The 24,481-nt window shown below is 44.3% G+C and overlaps 1 protein-coding gene across 4 annotated transcripts in view; it reads left to right on the top strand.

Moving 5' to 3' along the window:
* Nucleotides 1–24,481, top strand: part of LOC124405408 (glutamate-gated chloride channel) — a 97,637-nt gene that overhangs the window by 36,561 nt on the left and 36,595 nt on the right. For 3 of the 4 annotated variants that reach the window (XM_046880279.1, XM_046880276.1, XM_046880278.1), the window contains exons 2-3: nucleotides 3,793–3,860; nucleotides 13,894–14,006. In XM_046880279.1, the coding sequence (XP_046736235.1) occupies nucleotides 3,802–3,860; nucleotides 13,894–14,006 (172 nt within the window). In that variant the 5' untranslated portion in view covers nucleotides 3,793–3,801. The remainder of the gene's footprint in view (nucleotides 1–3,792; nucleotides 3,861–13,893; nucleotides 14,007–24,481) is intronic. The other variant, XM_046880280.1, reaches the window with a different exon arrangement.

Raw genomic sequence — 24,481 nt, 5'->3', positions numbered from 1 at the left:
AAACTAACATAGGTACTCGTAAAAAAGGATAATTCATTCGGCATATTTTTTGAAATGTGACAGTGAAAATGTTCGGTACATTTGTGTATGTTTGTATTTGTTTTTTTCGTTTTTGTTGACGTCCAGGGGGAATACCATACGAGGTGAATAGCGCAAGTACATGGAAATTAGCTTAGAGCTGGGGTAATAATTTTTTGTAAAATGCAAACATCAACTAAATTTGAGGGGGAATGGCTGACTGGTAGATCTCTGACAATGAGTGGAATACGGGTAACATGGCACACACATCACTAACGCACAAAATAAAAATTCGAAATCGCGGCTTGATGTAACACAGAAATTATGGGACGTGAGAAATGCACGCTGCCATTTGGCGGGTAGGAATTATGACTATAGTGAATGGAGGAAAATTCGAAATAAGCTAGTTTCGTTCATTTAAGTAATCGTCGAATTGAAATAGATTGAAACTGAATAATGCGGGGTGAATCCTTGGTCAGATATTTCTCCACAATAGCTGAGAAATCTGCAGTATCGACAAGATAATCACTAGTTACTGAAACTCTCGAAGACACGCCATGAACTAGTGATTATCGAGGATGTGATTAATTAACTCTTCCGATTTCTAAATATACCATTTTATTCCGCAACTATCCTACAAGCTTATATCACGATAATATATTTAATTAAAGAGTGATGAATAATTTTTACGGTTCTTCAATCTTCTCTTGCAAAACTGTGAAAGGATACTCGCCGAAGGAAATTGAATTTAGGCTACGCGAATTAATTTTCTATTAAAAAAAAAGTCAATTCTACGAAGAAGAAACATATTTTTAATACATCTAAAACCTATATTTACATCAAAAAGTCCAGAAATTAAAAATTGATAGGACGTGACGTGACTCCAGCTTTATCAAGTAATCACCCATAATACTTATACCTAAAGGTACCTACAGAGCTTCCTCATAAAACTTACAGTCCAGCTATCTCTCGTACAACCTGTTCCTCAATCTTTTCGTTATTGACACTCTCGACCGGACTGTACGTCTACACCTGACACATCTTCAATGTAGGTAGGTAGGTAGGTGGGTAGATGCGCCTATATAGTGAAGCGTAGATCTCTCTTCGTATGGGTTTCCGCATCTGTCCGACCTCCGTGCACCCTGTCCATCCGTCCGTCTGTCCTCGCAGCGATGGTTACCAGGCAACCGGCAATCCGCACCCACCCTCAACCCCTTCCTCACCCCGGTTGCCCCTGGTTTCCTCGACGTCGTTCCTCTGCTGAGGCAACACCCGTTTACACATCGCATTACGTTTATACGTATGTAATACGCACCCACCTGGAGGTAATGTGCATATTCAATGCCCCGGTTCTCGACGACGGCGGACTCAAGTTCACCTTTTCCTTTTTTTTTTTCTTTATTTCTTCTTTTACCTTTTTTCCTTTCTTTCATTTCGTCCTCGTTACAGAGGGAAATCAAAGTCCGGCCAACGTCGCTTTTCAAATCACAGACGGTGTAATCAAAGACCTCGGCAATCACTCGACGGGGATGAACTTGTTGTGTGACCTGATTTAACACCGAGAGATGGGAAATTTTTTTTTTTTTTTTTTTTTTTTTGTTCACAGTATCTGGACAACATCCTGACATTTATTATCTTCATTAATCATTCACGGATTACAGTTTTCATTATTCGCATTATCACTGATAGTCTTTATTCTCGAAGTACAGTGTAGCAACCCTTTGATCCATCTCCGTGACTTTTTCAACCAGTAAAAAGCTCAGAAATCCTTCAGGATATTTTCGCTCAGTAAAGATGATTAACTTGTTTAGTTTTCGACGCGTTTCGCATATGGTATCACGTCAATCGTTCCGTTATATCGATTTGGGAAATGGTCGGTAAAACAAACACCGGAACTATCAACGCTTCGTATAGAACGCTGCTAAAATCTGACGAAATCAATACGTCAAAACTGTCGAAAGCATTAATCGACAGTAACGACTGATGCTATCATACGAGGTTCCGGTTAGTGACGTTAACGTAACAAAACATTGCGGAGATAATGATTATTTTACAATCTTTAAATTACATACTTCAAATTAGATTTAGCTTTTCAAAATATGAGCGAGTATTGCATGATTACCGATTACTAAATTTCAAATAATCCAAGAGTTGCGAAGTAACGATTGTTTTCTAAACATGTATAGTTACGACGAGGTTACTTACTTAAACCTCACCCTTTCATTCGAAATATAATTTTTCGATTGAGATTAGTTCTAATTCCACCATAGATAGGCTTGCTATGATCTTTTACCAATTCGTTAACGAAAACCGTCGTTTAACTGTCTTTCCAGTTCGTAATAAACTCGCTTTGCGACACCAATTGTGATTTTTTTTTAACAATAATTTTGAATATTTTCGTTTGTTACACAACTTGAACGATTCGGTGTTCAGGACTTGTTCTTTTTTTTTTGGTTAAGATTGAGTGATGCGGGACGTAAAACGGATCTTTATTTACGATGTTCGAATTACCGACCGTTAGCGAGATCGCCGAAGGTGTCGAATAGTTAGTTCGGTGTTAAATAGGGTTGATTGGCTGCTGTATGCTGGAAACGTAGGAGGCAGTTAAAGCCTGTTTAGCCTCGAAGAAGTTGAAGTGATAGCGTAAACACGCGTGAGACGAAGTAAATGGAAAGAATAAACGGATTTATTGCCGAAAAAGTAAACCGGTGAGTGTAAATTCGAGCAGAGTGGAGCGTGCGAGCGTGAGAAAAGCTCCAGAGAATAACCGAAATAAGACCGAAGCGACGATTTTGCAGATTGCTTGTTTAGGATAATCGAACAAACCGAACCTCGGACGAACTTTCGATCCTATAACGACCGTATTGGCACTCTGCCGGATTAGTTTCTATTCCTCGAAAAATTTCATCTCCCCGGATATTTGATCCAGCTATGTGAGAAGAGCTTTAATGTTGACTGGAAAAAGGGGAAAAATAAAAGTAAAGAAATAAAAATAACGTCGCACAGGTTTACCAACTACTCGAAGAATGCCGCCTAGGCGACTGACTAGAGGTATTAACGCAGGTCGATATACGATACGTGTATATCCACTACATCCGATATCCGTCGACGAGGTAATTTATTTCGTAAATTGCCGGTACAAAACGAAAGTTAATTTCTCCTGGTGAAGGAAGCTGGGATCCATTACAAACGCCAATCACGAGTCGCGATTCGATCGAAGGCGGATCCCCGGAGGGGAAAATGAGTTGTGGATGGGATGGGCGAAAAGTCTCCCGCTTATCCAGAGTGAACGGCGAAGAACAACAGAAAAACAAAGAAAAATAAAAGAAATTTAAGAAAACTTGAAATTTTCTTAACCACTGTAACTTGGAGAAGCAACGAAAGCTTCACCTTATATTTGTACTTGACTTTCATTCTCGGATACTTTACACCATACGCCAATTCATACAATCAAGTTCACTTCAGAAAATGTTTAATTTTTTGATCGAGCTTTCGAATTATTAAGGTTTGAGGTAAAAACTTGCAATAAACTGCAACGTTGTCACTCGTAACGATCGTTCGTTACTCAAGAGCAAATGTCAACACCTCGTTGGGAAGTCGTCCCTTCCATGGTGAAAAAAGGGTGATCTGTGGCAGGTGGAACAATTACTCTGACGGTGTTAAGGGGGTTGTTTGGGGATGGGGTTAGGCGAAACGTTGGTAACTGCAGAGACCCTCCGACCGGATTTTCGATGACATAACGTTATTCGTTTATTTTTACTTTTTTGTTTTCAGGCCGCCGCAATGTGGCCTGGGACGCTGCCGCTGGTGGTGTTGTTAACGACCCTGCTACATCCGTCAAGGTGAGTCGATGATTGATCATTTTCAACGTTAATCAATATCCAATAACCACCCTGCAGACGCGGAGGAGGGCGGTAGACGATTCCGGTTTACGAGCCGCCCTCAACGTGCCGCGAATCTTTCCCCCGAGAAGGGTTTTCCCCATTCCTGTACCGGCAATCCTGCATCGAACGATCGGCCAGTTGGGAGTAAAATCGACTTAGACGGTCGAATATTTGTGAATTATACACCGACCTCGGAATCGCGGGAGTAGAGGGTCGCGCACGCCTGCCGTGAATGGCTCGCCCCCTCCCGGAACTGGGCCCACATCCGGCTATTGGAGTCTCGTAGGGGTTTTCATCAGAAATCAGCCCGCGGCTACCAGACCAGCTTAAATATTTCACTCGGCCCCGAGGCTCGTCTCGACACTGAGCGCGTTTAGCGCCGCAGAAATATTTCAAGTTTACCTTACCACCCCTTCAGGTGTAAGGGGTTGCAGCGCTGCCTGCGGATCATCTGCGGAGCGAGCTTCCGGCGCAATCGGTTAGGCGTTGGTGTTTTATAATCTGAAAGAGAACCCGGGGACCGAAACAACGCGACACATACCTACACGTATATGTGTGTGTATGTATGTATATAAGGGCCGGGGTGAAACACCACCGAGGAGGTTTCAATCAGCGCCCGGGTACACAGGACGCGATCTATACGTCGTGTTCATGTGTGTGTGTGCCTACATATGTTGTATTTTAATAACTCTTTGTGCGGCTCTTTCTTTCGCCGCGGAAGTACCGTAGCGGTGGTGAGAATGAGTGATGAGACATGATGGGCACAAAGCGAGTGGGTAAATATTTGGCTCATAAATGTTGACACTCGCTCGAACCTGTCGCGGTAGGCTCGGCGTGACAATATCCACCCCCATCTTCGACCCTTGATTCTCGATCCTCGATCCTCGATCCTCGATCCTCCTGCATTCAACCTCCGGGCGTTTCGGCTGGGCGGTATTATTGCGTCGCGTCGGTCGCATCACAAGTCATCCTATTCTTTAGGTTTAATTTCGGACGGTTGGTGCACGTGGTGCAGGGGTGACGCTAGCAAAAAGAACCACGTTGTTCCAAAGGCGCTTGGTATAGGTTGATAGAAGGGTATCAGAGGAACGCAGTTTTTTTTTTTTTGTTTGATACGCGAATGATTCTTCTCTTACAATTAAAACCATCAGTAGATGCGCAAGTTCAGCGATTTTTTTCTTTTGCAATTTTTGAACACAAAACGTTTCCGGAAAATGCAGGATACCATGAACCCTGTAATTAAAGTCGAATTTCGAGTCACGAAGTCGTCGAAAGCTCTGTCGAGACTTTGCATCAATATCGTTAATTCGGTATTGTACCATTCTCGAAAAGTTTTTATCGTCAAAACACCGGAAATATACGTATAAGAGACGCCAAGTCTCTGGAGCATTGAGTAATACGTTTATAGCTGAAAATATTAGGTTCCTTTAGTCGACGTCTCCTTCAGCCGCAAACGACTCGGTGTTATTATGGGAATAAAACGAACGACGAGAATGTCTGCGAGGACGACGACCAGTTTCGCCGTGAAATTAGCACCGTAACATCCAAGGATTTCACTAGGAGAATGGATAAAAACGTCGGACTAGCTAAGCAGAAGAAGTTGGGTTAATGTATGCGGTGGCACGCTTCTCCTCCACCTACCATCGCGTTGTTCCGACGACCCTGGAATTAGTGGTTGTGACGCTTTAAAGGATCAACTCGTTGTGTGCCCGGAAAACAATCCATCTTCCCGAGCACCGAGATGAGTAAGTCGTGGCTTAATTCTAACCTGGCTTCTCGGACACAGTTATCATATCTCTTGTAGGTACCGGATGATGTACGAGTACGGTGAGGTTCCTACGCACAAGTAACGTCCCAGGGTTTCGAAACGCTGCTCCGGGAACATTACTTCACAGGTACTCTGGATTCCCCGATGAAATCGTACGGTGAAATAAGGGGATCTCTTCAGATCGCAGTTGAAAGCAGTTGTAGAAACGAGACGAACATGACTTTTAAATGGGGGCACAATTCTCTCGAGAACGTTTCAATTCCTGACAGCTATTACCCTTGACGATTTCCAAGGCTTGAAACCTCTCCGGTGAGCTCGTCACGAAGAACAAAGAAGGAGCTCCAGATTTACGATACGATCTATTTCCAGCTTGAATGAAAGGTCTGCACTTGTAGCAACAGTCTGTTGGCCTCGGAATCACCGGTTCGGCAGAGAATCTGACGGAGGTATAGCGATAGAGGATAAAATCAGCAACTAAGAAAACCGTTACCCGGGAAATCGTTTTGTCGGATTCAAATGCGACAGCAGGAAATCTGATTAAAATTGAATTGACGCTACGTAAAATCACTTCAGACCGCACGTGGTCATTTGTAGTCATGAATTCGGTCGTTTCGCCAACAACCAGAGAAGTGAATAATCCCTCGAGACCACCTGCTGTATGGGTTCGGCAAAGTTTTGCGATACAATCTGGAACGTAGAGAGAGCCAGAGAGGGAGAGAGCGAGTAGCAAAATTTTCCACGACCCGTTAGGTATACCTACCGGAATCTTGTATCTCCGGAAGGACAGCGTCCGAGGGGGTCTTGAGGTGAAGCCAGGCCGGGACCCCGACGTATCGTAATTTAAAAGTCCAATGCCGGAAATTGCATTCGCCGGAGTCACGATAGCAAAGCCAAATCAATGTCCTCCTATAGGCACCATATACATCTCTGCACTCTGACCCCCACACGCAGCTACGCTTTATACACATTTACTCGGGGTGGATACAGACTTGACTAATCTTTGTTGCTTATACATCGACCCTTTAACCGTTGTGGCAACGCATCGACGTTTAGCAATACCTGACCTCTCTTTTTGCAAATTCACCAATGCGTCACGTACCAAACAAGATATCTCCATTCGGGATGCGACATGTATTGACGCAGAGCGAGTTGAATTCCTAGCATTACTTCGTGACCACCTGCACCATGTCGGAATTCAGGTCACCTCATGGTCAAACTGGGTATCCGGTAGGACGGTGACCAGTTTTTGTTCCACACACTGCAATGGCGCCTGCTAAGCTGAACCGTGTGTGTGTGTGTTTCATCCTGTTTTACGGAATCCCCTCCAACCCCCGTATCTCTTCCGGGAGGAAATAATCACGGGGCATTGGAGATCGATTCATTCGAGCTGTCGGAGTTCGACGATATTCTCGCAACTATGATTACTACATGATGTCTGCACACTGCAGGTTGTACGATGCACAGTGCATCATCGATTAGTTTAGACAGTGCGCGGTGTTGTTGCGATGCTGCTGCTGATGCTGCCGGGCGTGGATTCGAGAGCAGAAATGTTTTCTGAAATCCGGATCGTCGAGGTGGCGAACAACCAACCCTGTACACACGTATACGGCATATGTATACAGCACGGGGACCTAGTCTCGCACATATCCCAGCGGTAATCCCGTTTCTATGTAAATTACATCCAAGAGGCAGGCCGAGCCCCGGGCAGCAACAGCTGTCGCCAATGTGACGGGAGATAAATTTCCTAGTCATTTGCGGTGTGCAGTTCAGAGTTGACGGCTTGCCGAACCCCACAGAGATGCTCAAGTTCTGACGAACGGTACGATAGTTTCTCCAGATTCACCCTTGGCACGTACTGCAGCCCCTTCTCTGCTTTCCATTACGACATCTTCGTCGGGTCTGCGAATGGCTGCGTGTTGCTGCACTTCAACTGGAATTACACGAATCGCAAAGAGCTTTCTTTAATGGGGCTAATATTCCTGGCGCGCGATACAATTAGTGTCGACTGTGCGTATTTACGTCCAGTTATGGGAATTCCATGCACCATATGTTGTACCTAAATTATACGCGTGTGCTGTGTGGAGGTAGGCGCGGGTCTGGACCCGGACGTACAGCTCAGGGTCCTCTCATTAACACGGCGCCGCCCTCATTAACTGCTTTTCGAGACTTCTCCATCCCTCGTATAACTCCTCTTTCGCCCTCGCGGCCGCCCGTTCAGAATCACCCCTTGTCGCTCTCCCTCACTCACCCCTATACTTGATGGATCTCGTGCGCGCGCTAATTGTTTACCCATCATGCCTTATTATTAGCACAATGTGTAAGTGGGGTACCAGGCTGCCAGCCCAGGTTATAGACAGGCAGTTGTGTAGTGGTTCGTGATCTCCCTTAAAAGAGGAAAAGCGAGATGGAGAGAGGAAGGAGAAAACGAGAGGAACAGGGAGCGGGAAGGAGGGAGTCAATCTGGAATTCAATAATGCCCGTCCTCCCGGCATAACGATCGAACTAGGAGTATGGGTCTTTTTCGGGGAATAAATCAGTCGCTTCAAATCCCAGATATGTTGGGATCGAAGAGGTTTTCCTACCCCTTCGCTTATTGATTCATCAATTTGTCCGTACATGCGTTATGGTCAACTTGATCTTCTCTTTTCTCGAAAGGGTGCAAAGAAGCACGCGAAGAGCAGCAGCCAGATGCAAGTCAGCTAAGAATCCGCCCCAATCCACGTAATGCAACCTCAAATGAAAACGAGAATAATTCGCAAACTCAGGCAGACATTTGCTATGACATCGATCATTACGTTCAGCGCACATATCCCAGCTTCGTACAGTGTTTTCGAAACTCATGCGACAACTGCACGGTCCTTGATGTACGATTAATCGGCTCGGTCGAATCTACGGAGTCAAGTGAATTAGCGACGATGACTGCCATTTGGTATGGCTTTCACTGAACAGAATCGAGTAGGTATAATCCGTCAAACGTATTCCTCGATGAAGTTCATATCATCACATTTTGACCAATTAATTGCTTGTATCAAGTTTCATTCCAGTGATGCGACGTATTATCGATAACGAGTACCTACATTTCGCTTCGTCGAAAACGAGCCTCACTGCCAATTAGTCGGCTACTCACCATCCTACGAACTTGCTTCCTTGTCCCTCCTCCGCTTGGAGGAATACCTTAACGTACCTGTCCGCGGTCTGGGCGTATAGCCGTTACCCACTGCTTATTTTAACATACGCCACTGTCTATGCTATAGCCGTTTCGGTTCGTATATCGTGAAGCAAGCAGCGACTGCGGCAGATGCCTGAATTCGCACGTTTGGTTATTTATGAATGTACACCGTAATCCCTTCAGTACCGGTTACCACCAGCTGAGCCCGGGTTCAACACGAGCTCATATCTCGATTCTTGGAGGAGGAGCATGCTGCCTTCCTAACTGGAATGAAGGGTTCATTCTTCATTCCATCCTTATTTTCGCTCGTGCACTTTATCGCCCTAGTGTGTCTTCTACGACGCAGAATGAGGTGGGAGAAGGAAGAGTAGAATAACGGAAAAACATCAACGGAGACCGTACTTGTCGCTTGCTGACTGATGGCTCTGTATTTCACGAGTCTTTGTCAAATCTTGTTTCTCGACGATCAAGGTTTCCGCCTCGCGGTTGGAACATCGATAAAAAATTTAAGGGGTTGAGTGTAAAGCCTTGTCCCTGCCCCGCTATCTTGCCTGGTATGTGGTAGACGGTAGACGTCTTCGCGCGTATCGGTCCGTTGGGGTATTGTCGAAAATTTTTCCCGGAAATAGGCTGTGGTCGGGATTATACGAAAACAAACTCCACCCGCTTTCTGCGGGGGAAACTTTTTTATTGCCAGAGATAATCCTAAGAGGGTGAAGGCCTCGGTCGAACTTGTAGCGGTTACAATGCCTCTAGGTACTTCGCTACGTGGGTGCCATTGTTGCATGGTCTCTGCACGCCGCCGCTGGTCCTGTTCTTCGACAGACGTCGACGTTCTCCTTTTTCATACCCCGGAAGCTGGAGCCTCTGCCTTTCGCCCCCGCCGCCGTGTCTGCTTCGCCGCTCGACGCCCGGATAAACACTCGACCGCACCTGACGTGCACATATGCTCTGCTCATATCAGTAGGAGTACATTACAGTTCCACGTCTATGCAGGTTCCTGACTACAGGATGATGTTTTGGCATCCAGGTGACTGCGGACATCCTAATCCTAGCGCCCGAGCACTTGTAGTAAAGGTTTTAGGGTCGCCTTTGAACTTTCCGGATCCCTTGGAACCTCAAATACTTTAATGAAGATGTACATTTCTAACGCAGAGGCTGGTACGCTTCTTTTTCGCAAAACCGATAGACTGGTCTTTACGTAATAAAATGGATGAAACAGAAGTTTATAAGTCTGGTCCATGTTTGGTCACTGGAACTTTCTGAAGCAGTACGAGAGCTCATATTACATCCTCCCGAGCCATTGTTGTGTAACAAACAGGATTTCTGAGATGTCACTCGATAACAGTTGTTAGATTGAATCAAAATGAGAAACGTGGTTTGCTATCAGGAATCAGATGGATAACCGTCACATAACTTCCAAGCCTTAATGGTCTTAGAGCTGTTGACAAACGCAATTGCTATAGTAAGGTGAAATCTCGTTTCGTCTCGCAAAATGTCACGAGACTTCAAAACTGATCGTAAGGATTAACGGAGACGTCAGAGAATTTGTCTCTCTGAGGAAGAGGCACGTCTCTTTTACAACTTGGAAAATATCGATCTTTCAAAGTGAAATCTCTTGCCAATTAAACATTACATAGTTTAGAATTTCATAACCAGGTTGATATTCGATACAATGGAAAGGTCTTTTCCAAAGATGTATCCACCGATTTGATCAAAAAACTTTTTCCGATCGTGCGAAGCAGTGTTACGAAAAGAAACTTCCAAAGACTTTACAGCTGAGTTAACAAAACTGTGTTACGAGAAATGCTGTGTCATATCGCGAGGCGTAGCCCTTTTTATAAGGTACGTACCCTTTAAGTCACTTGAAACTCCGCAGCTCATCCTTCGAGACGATAGTAGTTCGATATGCACTTATATAGCCAGACTGACGTGAACACCGTGCCATGAAACGAACGAAACAAGGAATCGTTCCTCATCAAGAATGTATACAACGTGATGGGTTACACTCGGAGATTTCATGCTTGATAAAATTTTCAGCAAATTGTTGAACGAGATGAAGGCACCACACCTGAACGAGCTTGACATCCTTTTAACTGATAAAACCGGTACTTCACACGCTGTTGCCCGAGAATGAAACTGAACCGCGAGATTGAAGAGACGGGAATTCGCCCGGCCACCCTAAAAAATCCGGGTATTCTGGGATATAGGTGCTAACCTTGTTTTCTCGATGGAGCGACAGAACCTGTATAATGACTGACGCCGCGCCTTTCTGAGGTATACGCGTAACATATTCACCCATATCTGCCTCGAGGACCCGCCTACAAAGGCGAGTTATACGTATGGGTAGGTAGACGCATGCATGGTATAGGTAATTGATTATTATCTTGGATATAGTCCCACCCTCACTCTTTATTCCCCTTTCTCTCTCGTCGCCCCTTGCACTCTGCTGATACAGAATATAGACCCTGCGTGGCACCACTCGCCCAAAAAGCTCGCTTTGATCGTCACAAAGCATTGCTCTGAGCTTTGATAATTGGCTCTACGGAGGGTCGGGGGCGAAAGAATTTAGCAAGGTTGGCTTTGTACCGCCCTCGGATCGTTCTCACGGGTCATAATACAAGTCGCTGCAAAGGAACCGTACATCGTACACCGCGGCCAATCTTCGTGTAGGTATATGCATTACAGATTAACCTTCTCAGCCACACAGGCATACATGTACATTGTACATGTACAACAATCACTGATTGTTGAGCTTTATTCGAGTCTTGCCTTCCAGAAAAACCGCAGTCCAATTCGCCAACGTTGAAAATTCAAGCCAGCAGACGTTAGTCCACGTCCATGATTCATTCTCCAATCCCCATGTCACATCAACCAGTGTTTCGACAAGACCTGTATCTTAACTATAATACCTTGCTGATATATTGGGACTAGTTTCTGCGTAGAATGTCAATAACTTCCATGACATGACTGAACAGCAGCCGGGGGCTGCAGTTTCATGTGATTTCTCTTGAGTAGAAATGAACCATTGAAATCGTGAAGTAATCGGAGGATGAATCGATGAGGTGGTGAGAAAAACAGGTACACCAAACACATTTGCAGGATCCTTGGATAGGTGCGTCTATAGTCACTCTGATTAATAACACTAGGCTGCTTGGATATTGATGAAACGTTCTGATCTGTTCATCGGGTAGCGAGCTGATGTCGGTTTTGGTCGGGTCGTCACGATGACGAAGCGACGATGCGGAGGAAGAGGAATCAGCCGAGTCGAGGGTGTGGCGGGCGGCTCGGTGAAATGGAAGGGGCAGGCTCTCCACTTCCTTAATATGCCCCTCGTACATTCTCCACGGGTGCCTGACGGATTTCGTAAAAACATAACATCGGCTTATTGTGATTAATGTCGTCCTCGGAAGTGTTTGTCTATCCATCAACCCCTCAAATCTTTCCGCGACTGCTCCGCCTCACCGTTTATAACTCACATACACGCATCTCGATGAAATTAATGTTGATTCTAAGGGCCAGATGTTGATAAGAAATTGCAGATTGATTAGCTTTGTAATATACCTACAGTGTATACTAAAACATGAACTCAAATTCATTTGGTTCGGTGTCAAGCTCATTTCAAAACTATAAAACGCACGAACATGAGAATCCGTTTCGATGAACTCACCGCAAAATGCAGCCAGGAGCCGTAAATTTTTTTATAGCTTCCCATGATATTCCACCATCTCGAGTATGCTGCAGGCTCCACCAACTGGGATCGACAATTGTTCAATTCGAGAGGTTCGGAGGTGCTTTTTGCGACGGCTCCTCTCAGCATACGTTCCGCATACATACGCACATACATACACGCATGCACCTAGATGAGCGAACACCTCGAAATATTAACGAACGCTCGTTTATTACACGTTTTATGTGTATCCAGGCGTCAGGCCAGACACGGGGGTTATGCGCTGTCGTGTTCAGCTCACCCCGCGACGCGCAGATTGTGAATGGCCAAGTTTGCAATTAACCCAGAAAAGGCAAACGACGTTCCGTAAATGTTGTATAACACGTATAGGTATGTGTATTCCATAATTGAAACCGCTTAGCATCCGTTTAGCTCCGCTTTGCCAACCTTCGTTCGTATTCAATTGTGTCATTTAGTTGAGCGCGGTATTTTTCATTTTCCAAAAGAGAATTAGACCGTCGTCGTCGGTTTCCACAGGGTTGCTGTTTGGTTGTTTGTTTTTTTATATTTTTTTCTTCTTCTTTCTTCGCGTCTCTTCTTCTTCTTCTTCTTCTTCTTCTTTTTTTTTCCTCCTTATTTTTCACCCTCTTTTTATTTTCGTCCTAATTTTTTCATTCCCTCCTCTTCCGCTGGTTTCAAACTGACAATTAACTGCGTGAATCTCTTCAAAGAACAGAGAAGCTCACCGACTTCAAAGAGCACGACTACAGGACATGTTGGTATATACATGTACACTCGTATAATATATGTATACGATACAACACACCGGCGTATACCTACAACGCTCCACGCTTTTGCCTTACGCGTTAACCATTAAAATTTTCGTCTAGCCACCGAAGCGCGACGAGAAATATTTCGAGTCTGTCTTTTGTAGCAATAACGTCTTCGCTGCAGCAGCGTCCCTCTGTCTTTCCACCTTCATTTCCATTCCGTATCTCTTTGCCACGCTGCTCAACATAGTTGCGAACCTGTTTGTCGCAATTCCGGTGGCTTTTGCCTCCCTTAACTTGGCAAGAGTATTAATTTCTTAGCCAAAGTACAGACACTCAGCCTCTTGACATTGTTGGGCCAATACCACCCTGTTCCTGGCAACCTTTATACGGATGAATTAGTGCGAACGAGTTGCCGAATCAACTTATTGTTGAGTTACTTTATCGCAGCTGATAAATTTCAAGTGTGATGAAATTTCGGTGCTTGAATAAATAGTGCAAAATAAAAGATAAGGGTTGTTCTATAGCGAGCTAAACTCTTTTCTTGGGATAATAATATTTCCACCGTCTTTCGAGGCGATATTTGATCAGTCTTGTTTAACGATTGATTACAGATGTACGTCGGGAAAGGTGAACTTCAGGGAGAAGGAGAAGCAGGTCCTGGACACCATCCTTGGCCCGGGGCGTTACGACGCTCGCATACGTCCGAGCGGGGAGAATGGGACGGGTAAGTAATCCGTGTTTGCGTAACAAATCTATCAAGTAACACGTAACGTATTGTTATATCACTACTATTTTTATTACTATCGTTATTATTATTATTACTTCCGAGGAGTTATTTTATATTTAACGTTGTATATTTTAATTACGTGTTGCGTTTGCGCGTTGGAAAAAATTATTACGCGAAGCAAGGGAGAAAGACAAAGAATTACAAGAAAGTAATACTGATTCGACATGCGAAATGAATTTTGTATCTTAGATGATACAGCAAAAGATATATGTGCAATATTACGACGTAAAACCTATTCGTACGTAAAATTCAATACAACCCTTGGATTTATAAAATTTAAATATATCCCGGCTGCTTACATTGCAAACAAGAGTTGATACCCACCGCATATTGATCAGCGCATAAGTTAAAATTTAATCTGTGATGCTAAATCGTCGCGTTGATAATCACGCGGAGGGGAAGACTTGAGCAGTTTTTATTTTTATTCTTTATTCTGTCTCACCTTTATTTTAAAATTTTTATTTTACTCTTGAAAAAATTCAGCTGTATAGAAACTCCTCAAGATATTCTTATTACGGGAATGTACCTGACTGTGTATAAATTAAGGCATTCTTATAATATACCTACAGGTCATCGCGACTATTAATTTAAATTGGAAAATATTTCACCTTATTTATTCTTGAACAGTACAAGATTCGAGCTCATCGAAATCCGTTGCAGATTAAATGTGCCTAATATATTATCTTAGACCATTTAGTTTCACTTTGGCAAAGCCAAAGACGTAAGTCGAAGGGGAGGGAGGGTAGTAATCTATTAACAAAAACCGAAGACAGAATCTTGACGCTGAAAAAATGCTATACAGACGGAGCATATTTTTCACTTCAATTTTTTCGCCTCAACACTCCCAGGAAGCCAGCTCTTCAACTCCCTTGTCGTTTCGTGCACACCTAGAGTTAAAAACGTCTAAAATTCCTTGCAACATAATACATTTGAAGAGGGGTGCGCATTAAGCCTGACGATGAGCATTAAAAATGAAATTACCTGAAAAATGCGAGGCTGGTGAAATTAAAAAATTAAACAACGCGCGCTGCAGACAGGATGCGTTATTATGTACGCGTTATACTGTGCATACGTACGAATTGTGATTTGCCTTTTTACCCTCTTCTTCCTCTCGAGTTGTTTCTTTTTATCTCCGTCGTTTTCTTCTTCTCTCATTTTAATGAGCACGATTTAAACGTCGTATAAAATGAAGCAAAAAATACTTGGGACCATAATCGAAAATAATAATAGTAATAGTAAAAAAACAAAAAAAAAAAAAAAAAAAAAACAAATTCGCGATATGTACAATAATCGAATTCTTGTAATATCGTCGAAAATTATCGCCGAAACTTGCACAACTTCTCTCGATGCATCGATAGGTCAGATATTTTCCAGGAATTTAACCCAAGGGATGTAAAATTTCTACGGGATAAATAAGGTTTACGTACATATACGTGTACATACATACGTGTATCTGACAGGTGCGCGCGAGAACACTTTGAGCCTCTGCATATTTACAAGTACCTATGCTACCTCTTGCAGCGCTCATCCGCATAGTGAAGTTTGTCTAGCCTGTTGAAATTTTATCGCACACAGTGCGGATGTACCACCTCTCGAGGTGTATCGCTGTGAATTTTGTATTTACAAGTACTTGCAGCCTAGCCGCGAAAAAGATCGGCGCGTTACGTAGTCTATATTTACTACGTTATATACAATTTTCACTGCGTCGTTTTGCTCCTGCGGATGTTACTTCAATTTCACATCTTGATGTTTACGTATTCGAAACGGGACTTTACCCTGCATCCTTTCCATAAACTGGCCCAACATTTATGGCTCGTAGTTTCCCATCCGACCAATAACCCTGTTTCTTACGAATTTCGAAGCAATCTATCAACCGCCAATAGCGCTCTCTCTATCTCTGTCTCTATCCCGCCCCCCCCCCCCCCCCTGCCCCTTTTGAAGGGGTTCAAAGTCAAATCTACGATGCCACGATCAGTCGTTATCGTTTCGCAATTCTTTATTCAAGAGTTTATATCCCTGCCAACGTTACAACGGCTTATAAGTTGTGGTGGATCTATTGATTAAATTTTATTGTTCGTGGAATGTGATCGTTTGCAATGAGTTCGGAGTCAACTTATATTACTCCTTGTTAGTACTTGTACCTTATTATTATTCATAATTTTTTACGTAATTGTGTGCCTGATTCTTTGAAATTTATTTTCGTTTCCGTAAATTGGTTCACAACCCTCGGTTACTGCATAATTATTGTAATTCTTATGCAGCTGAAATACAATTACTGCAGAAATTTTTAAAATTTAGAAATTATACTAACAATCGATTCTCAGCGCTCGTGTATCCAGTTTCGAAAAAAATTTCAAGATAGCACAGAGTTACGTAGCTAACGTAAAGTGAAAACGAAAATGATTTTGTAAAAAAGAAAAATGAACAGGGCTTGAAATAGCAACGTCTTGTCGTTCGATTTCTCAGGGAAATACGTCGTGAAAATATTCGTGTGTACATATATACATATAAGATTCGATATAGTTTACGTGCACCTTTTATACACCTACCTCAGCGTTCCAGTGGAGTTGAATTATTGACCGAAGTGACGTGACATCGTACATCAGTAGATGTGCGAGGGTTGTGCAGTGCATGCCGGTCTATAGGTTGTACATACATACGTACGTAGAAAGTTATAGGATACACGTACGAGTACGTTTATCCGTGTACATGCAGGATCGAGCTGATACATGTGTTACACGTACATACGTGATGTCGTTCAGCATCTACGAGGAAGTACGAGCTCTGGTGCGCTGCGTTGCGGATGAGGATACTTGGCCGCGTTTGTAGGCGATGAAGGAGGGATGAGGGACGGTTGCAAGGGGAGGTCGGGAAAATTGGCTGATCTTCGGCGAGGTTTGCGGAAATTATACAAACTTGTAATTTGTTGAGCGAAGATAACGAGGCGACGCGCTCCGAGTCTGCAGCCACGCTTAGCTTCTACACCCCGTGCCATAACCCGAAGTTTAGAATTTAAATTTCGACTTACACATTCGCTAACCCTTAGGGTGAGGGTAAAAGACGCCTTCCGCTTCTACACCTTGTAATGCCTTTTAACTATATACACCTAAATACGTATACATGTATTAATTTACTTACATATATATTTATATGTATATATGTATTATATACAGCATGTATAAAATATGGGCATATACATAGACGTGTACATTAGGCAGGACTGAGATGTGCAAGCTAAACAGATTTGCGGACCAAGGAATCCCACCGTCCGCAACGAACTTCACGGAATTCAACGGATGCGCACACCTTGCTAATTATACCTCTTACACACCCCTCGACGAGAGCCAGGCGATCCTGATAACGAAGATTTAACACCGGGGAGATATTTCGAGAGAGAGAGAGAGAGAGAGAAAGAGAGAAGAGAGAGACGCACGTTAATTATACCGATCCTCTATCAAGCGTTGAAACTATCTTAAGCCTTGAGTATTATATGCTCATGGGATACATACGTGCATACGTACGTATATACTCATGCTCTTCGAATTATCATTCAGATCATCCCGGGAATTAAACTCGTTTGTAATTGTAGGTAATAATATGATTGATATACGCACGCGATTAGGTTTCACATATTCTAATATGCGGGTTAAACTAGCGCATTTGTAAATAATGATCAGACATCTTGATGTAGAGAAATACGTATATAGGTATGGCACTGTCGGAGAAAATATACATATCCTTTTTGAATATCTCGTTATTTGAAAATTTACTGAGAAATTCATATAAATTGAATTAACTTACGCTTTGTTTATTGGGTAAAGTAAATTTTAAACTCAATTTTTATAACGAGTATACCATATGTACGAGTTGTTTCGACATTTCTATACGGTTTATTGATAATACAGTCAATTATCAAGTTTAAATGAACTATATTTGAGTAAAGAATACAGTGGTTATGAAACTAATTGTAAATTAAATTTATGTCAAAGAGCCCACGTGATTATTGCTCCGACAATTTACAGTTTGTCGAAACGTTATTCCGTATTCAAGACAAAATTAGCGCTTGTCGTGAGGCTGAAATTGGATTGATAGTATCATGATACTGAAAGTATGGCAAAGAAGTAATTTCGCGAATCGCCCAGTCAGGGGAGATTAATTACATTTTTATCCCTTCCTGCTGCTCGTCGTGTAATACACGCAGTTTATATTTCGTGCTGTTTCAATCGAATGACAGAAATTCAAAATTATCCAACGAGTAAATATATTTAGAGGTTTTGATTGCAGTAGACGATATTAAAATATGCGAAATCGTGCGCATGACACTCGGCGCGAGTAAACAGACGCGAAACATGCAAAATTCAATTTTGAGGGACGTTAATTTGAGGAATAAAAAAAAATGCCTGCGACTGAAGACTCAGGCGGGGTGAAACGAATTCATTCCTGGCACTGACGGACTGACGGAGGTATAAAAAAAAAAGAGAGACAGAGAGGGAAAGAGTGATAGAGACCGTGTGAAGTGGGGAAAAACCAAGTAACAGCAATCGCATCGCCATTGGGTATTTGGAAAGGGTATATAATAAACGGGATTTCCTTAATGGTACTCGGAGGAGAGTCCATATCTGGTGAGGGCAGGTTCACCGGAGAGGTATGGGGTATAAATAAAGTTAAACGAACACGCGACTCTGCACCATAGCCGAGCGGGAGGAGAAGCAGCACGCCTGCGAAGGGTTCGGATCCTTACGAGCCACAGTAAATAAACTAGCGCCTAGGGGTTGCGTAGGTAAAATTGAGCAATAGATCACGTGGTTTGAGACTCCCAACAGCTACTCTAAGCCAGTTGTGTACTCACTCACACTCACACATACACACACACCGCAAGCCTTTGGATATATTACAGGTATATCGCCTCTGTGTGTGTTTGTGTGTTCTTTTTCACGGTGAAAGCTTGCAGCGGTCTTCCCCCGTGCCCTGGACCATACGCCAAACACTAAATTTCAGAACCCGCGAAGATGCCCAAACCCAGCTCCAGAACCCATTTCATTTAGGCCTATGTCTGTATTTCACCTGCAGTATCTGCCTACCTTATACCGAGTGTGATAAAATTCTTTTCGGGGGAAAGGAGAAGGGAACCGAATCTCTCGAAGCGGATAATTCCTCGCGTTTATGCAATCCGGTTAGGCAACAGACCGAGAAAACGGGGAAAAGCTATATATAAAACGATGCTAATTGCTTATCCACGGGGATTCATCGAGTACCTACGGTATAATACCAACCCCCATATCCTCTCGATCAGTTTGGTTTTTCGTTCAAAATTTCCAAAAGTCACGGTGTTGTTTCACAGATTTTTCAAAATCTATTTTAACCTTGTCGAAACAGGCTCACCTTCGAGTCATCCTCTCCAAAGGTTTGGCCTACTTCGATTAATTCGCTAGGAATGGAGATTCGCGCGTGCGCGGAGGAGTGTGTCGGGCGAAAATTTCGCGACTAGAACCCCGTGTGTGTCAGCAGGTTCTGGTATCTGCAACAGATCGCGAGTAATCCATACACGCGGACCAGAGCGTTGCGAAGCGAACTATGCTCTGTAGGTAGGTATAGCTCGACGTCATATTCCGGGACGCCCCAACCGATAATTCAATATGGATGGGGCTTAATTCGTTTTGTTGCGCATGTCTCGGGCGAGCATCGGTACGTGCTGACGTATAATTAACGAATATATTCACTCCCCATACATAAAGGCACACGTAGGGGTCCTCGTACGCGTCTACGACTCTCTCTCTCTCTGTGTGTGAGCCGAGCCGAGCCGCGCATCTCTCGATACCTCGTCACCAGGCAGTGGGTCCGTAATTTTCGTTACCACAGCATTCGATACGCCCTGCAGGGAGAGGGAATTTTCGTTACAGGGTTTGAGCTTTCGAATAACGTAACAAGTGGCATCGATTGCCAGAAGAGCACCCCGTATATCTGAGCCTTGGTATTCTGTAATTTCCTTTCCTACGCTTCGGGCTACTCGCTGAAATTCGACTGCTTGCCATTTCGACTCTGGTATGTGCGTACATACCTATAGGTGTACATATATACATATATATGTGGGTAATAATTCACTTACAAACCTGGAGGCTGTGTCTTTTTTTTTCTTTCCTTCTTTTTTTCTTCCTTTTTTTTTTTTTGTGGAAATAAAAAAAGAAAGCATCCTCTTCCCCTTTTGTGAGGGTTGAGATGAAAACCTCGCATTCAATTTTATCTCGCAATAAAATTCTCTCCCTCTTTGCTCCGCATTCCGATGTGGTATATACGTATATACGTACGTATGCATTTATAGATATATATACATCGATGTATATGTATATATGTATACATGCATAAAACGCGGCGAGTTAGCTCCTGCATGTTTATATAACTCCCGGGTTGTAACGTCTCCGCAAGTTTTCTTCCGTCGGAGGAAGGATTCGTTCGACGAGGCGGCAGTTAGTCAGCACAGTTTTCTTCGTCCGTCGATGAGGGGTGTAGTAAGAAGAGGCGAAGTGAGGAAGGGAAGAAAAAACGGCAAAAAGTAAGAGAGGGAGAGAGAGAGTGGAAGAATACGAGGCTGCAAAAAGGAAATTGAATACATGGCGACAACGGGTTCTGAATTAAAGAAGGGACCCATGCGCTCGCTAACCTTTCTGGGACGGCTCGCACGATGACGCGTTGGAACTTGGAAGTAACTCCAATCCCAGGGTATGTCGTCCGGAAAGATTGAATGTGCCCCATGTGTACGGAGGATACGTCCTTGAGGGGTGCGCGGGTCAGGCTGGGTCGCGAAAGGAATGGAAAGTCTAATTTGCTTGACGCTGGTGGGAGGAAAAAGAAGAGGACCCTGAAGGGCGGGAAGGAGCTCTCTACGAGGATCGGGATGACACCCGCATGGAAGATTGCCGGTTTGATTATCGCCGGCGATGATTATACGAGCCCTTTCACCCCCACCCCCACCCCCACCCTCCGTTTAACTGCCCCGTCGATTCCGCCGCGGCCTCCTGCAGGCTCGAATTCTCTCGCTTGTTTTCAAGAATACCTACCGTACCATTCATACTCCAACTAATTTCAACGAGAAATATCGTCCATTCCTGTCGAAGAAAGGACTCGAGGTAATTCCAGGCCTTGGCGGTGTTTGATTACATTAGAAGTTTTCTTTTGACCGCTGATTTTGAAATATATTTCGACCATTCGCGTTCTATTTTCGGCAGAGACTGATTCGCACTGCGTGCAAAAGGCGAGGAATTGATACCGGTTGGTAAGAAATTGCCGATTAGGTACTTCTTGGAAGGTAATATAATGGTAACCAACTCATGCACGCCATGAGCGAGTCGGAAAATTTTGAAGAAAGTATGATAATTCGAGTAAGATAAATTGTTCTTCTTTATTAAATATTCAGATTATAACCGCGCGGAGGAGTTTATTAGTATTTTCAAGTATAATCAGTTGAAATTTGTTGAGGCGGCAGATGCGAGGTCGTTTCAGAATGGCGTCTTACACCTAAATTGCAAATGCAGGTCTCTCCGATGAACGCTGAGTGAGTGAGTGAGTGAGCGAGTGAGGTCTGCGACTTACGACAACCACTTTCGCCCTGATTGCAGCTAACCGGTTTAACGGGCTGGTTATACGAGAAGAGACATTTCCAGAGACACGCCATTCCTTAAAAGTTGTCCCCCTCGATGCTGGGATGTAAATAAGCCATCCGCCAGTCTCGAGTGACACGCGCCGCGTAACGTGACTCGAGGTGACTTTAAACTCGGAAGAATGAGGACAGGGATCAAGGATCAGGACGTACGGCGTCCGGAGGAAATATGCCGGGTCGTCGAGCCTTCGACGTCATGTCGATAACACCGTTAAGCCGTAGGTTAGTCCGATAAATAGGTTTCCCGTACGGAAAGTACCTTTGATCTTTTTCAACGACACGCTGTGTGTAAGGTACGCTACGGGAAAACCGATCTCCTTTTCCTGTCTCAAAGAGCCGGCGAGAAGATAGCGTACCGGCAAGTGGATACACACACGAATTACACCAGCATTCCGGGAAGCTTTTGCCCGAGTTCAGGTCGTTTCCAGCACACGTCGTCGTCGTCTGCGAGACACCGGGCCAAATGATTTTCTCAAGCCAGTTTTCCCGGCAAATATTCGTTACGGAAGACCCGCGGAATGCTAAGGTTCCGATCGGGATTGGTTACGGCTTCCGCGATAACCTGCTTCCATATCAATGCCCGATCAGTTTCCCTCTTATCAGGCATCTATTCGATTTCCCTAAAAGTCAGCTTCGAGCTTTCTTCACGAAGAGGACACTTCGCCGTCTCAACTCAAAAATACCGCCATCAATGCTACGGACAGACGTCGGAACACTTGGCGGATGTCGAGGTGAAACATCGGGCAAAGGAAGGATCAAAAACGAGACTGGAACGAGTGAAATTTAGTGGCTATTCGACCGTAAGCATGTCAAAGAGAGCAATGGACGGTATACGTACATACACGTGGAACGTCCAACCGCCAAAATTCGTTTGATACTGATCTGTCGGTGAAAATAGGACAGCGAATCAGCAGGTAGCTGTTGTACCGAATGCCAAACAGGTGCCGGATGAAGTCCTCGGTTACTTTGAGGATCCGACTCCGGAGATTATCGCAGTTCTGAAATCCTTTTGTCGGAGGAATGCCGAGCGTTAAGTGCGATCAAGGGTGACCGTAGAGTCCTTTGTGCCGGTCGTAATTCAAACTTTGTATCGCGACGATGAATTAACGGAAGCTCGAAACAGGCTGAAGTTAGTATCGTTAACGCAACGAACATCAGGTAAAAAATAAGTAATTATTCTGCAATTTTCGAACGAGTTTCAAGAAGTTGACTTTTCCAAATATCAGTGAATATTGTTTATCAGGATTTGTTAAATATCAGACAATACTAAAAGTCCGAAGTAACGATTTATCCTAAACATGAACTGTGGCACAGTAACGTTACTAACTTCAACCTCATAAACTCAACTTTTCAAGTAGTACCCGTGCCAAAATCTCTGAACAACCGAGTGCAGAGAGTTATCCCGCCGAAATTTAAAAACACAACTTTCAACGGGTATAAGGTAATGGATTCGGATACTGAGTAGACCCTACGTAACGTGCGAAGAGCAGGGGTTGCGGAAAAATGAATAAGGCTAAAAATATAAAAAATTACGCACGGATCATTCACCTCGAGTTCACGGTAGGTAGGTATAATACCGGAGTTAACGTGAGTTGAGATGAAATTTTTAATTGGGGTTCAAAATTTATTCACAAAGTTGACTCAGCGTGGCGTGGCCTGTCCAGTTTCATCATCTGTAACACGTCGAGAAGCCGAGGGTTCGAACGGGTCGTGGCGGGGGAAGGGGGATGGGCTCGAAACTTTTTGCGGAGAATATAACGCGCGCGCTCTGAAAGGATAAGGGGGGTTGGGAACGAAGGAAGGGGAGGGGGAGGGGGTGGGGGCCGACTATGAGATAAAAATGGCTTATCTTTCGAACATCAGACGCGCCTTATACTCTCTTCCTGAAGAGACTTGGCCGTGCGGGCGTCCGGGCGTCCGTCCGAAGGGCGGCCTTCTTCGGCTTCTTCGCCTTTTGCCTTTTCACGGCACTCTCTTTCCTGGCACATCGTTAGCGCCACTTATCGTTGGCCACCTCGAGCCTTGCCTGGCCTCGCCTCGCCTAGACTTATCTCCTTCCATCCCCCTTTTGCCCGCCACCCTTCACGGCGGGCTAATCTTTCCCTTGTTTCGGAGGCTTTCACTGCAGCCTGACGAAGCGGCGTGATTGAGATCCGTGATACTAGTTCGATGCATGCACAGGACGTGTGAGGCGCGACCCGCCCTTCATCCCTTGCGGCGTGTCCTGGCTTTAAACGAGCTTAAGGACACGTCGACGCTGCGTGGAGCAGCCGGGTCTCATCGTACCGATAAACCGATTAAAATCTTACGGTTTTACACACCACGTTTCGTCGAGATCCCTGGGTTTTTGCTCAAGGTGGAGTTGTGTAATAGAGGAAAGAAGAGGGAGGGAAAGGGAAGGTGGCGAGAGGCCGGGAGCCGTGCCGTGATTTAAATGGCGACAATTCCCTCCCCTCCTCACCTCTTTTCCACCCACTTTCCAACACCAGCCCTCGCCAAAGAAGCGCTCGATACGCGACCCCGGCATTTTCCCTCTCCCTTTCTCCCTCTCTCTCCTTTCATCTTTCACCCCCCATAATTGCATTGTTCAACCCCGGCCACCGCCGACGCGGCCGCCTATTTTTTTCATCCCGCGGTAAATGATGCAAAATTTATTTCCCGTGTGTGCAGCACGTACGCACGGTGATTATAATTGTGCTCCGCTCACGGCTCCGTTTTATACGGAGGCGCGGTTTTACCGCGCACAATCTACCCTTAT

The sequence above is a fragment of the Diprion similis genome, chromosome 4 (assembly GCF_021155765.1).
Source record: "Diprion similis isolate iyDipSimi1 chromosome 4, iyDipSimi1.1, whole genome shotgun sequence".
In the NCBI taxonomy this organism is placed as follows: Eukaryota; Metazoa; Arthropoda; class Insecta; order Hymenoptera; family Diprionidae; genus Diprion; species Diprion similis.
This window is presented reverse-complemented; position numbering and strand designations above follow the sequence as displayed.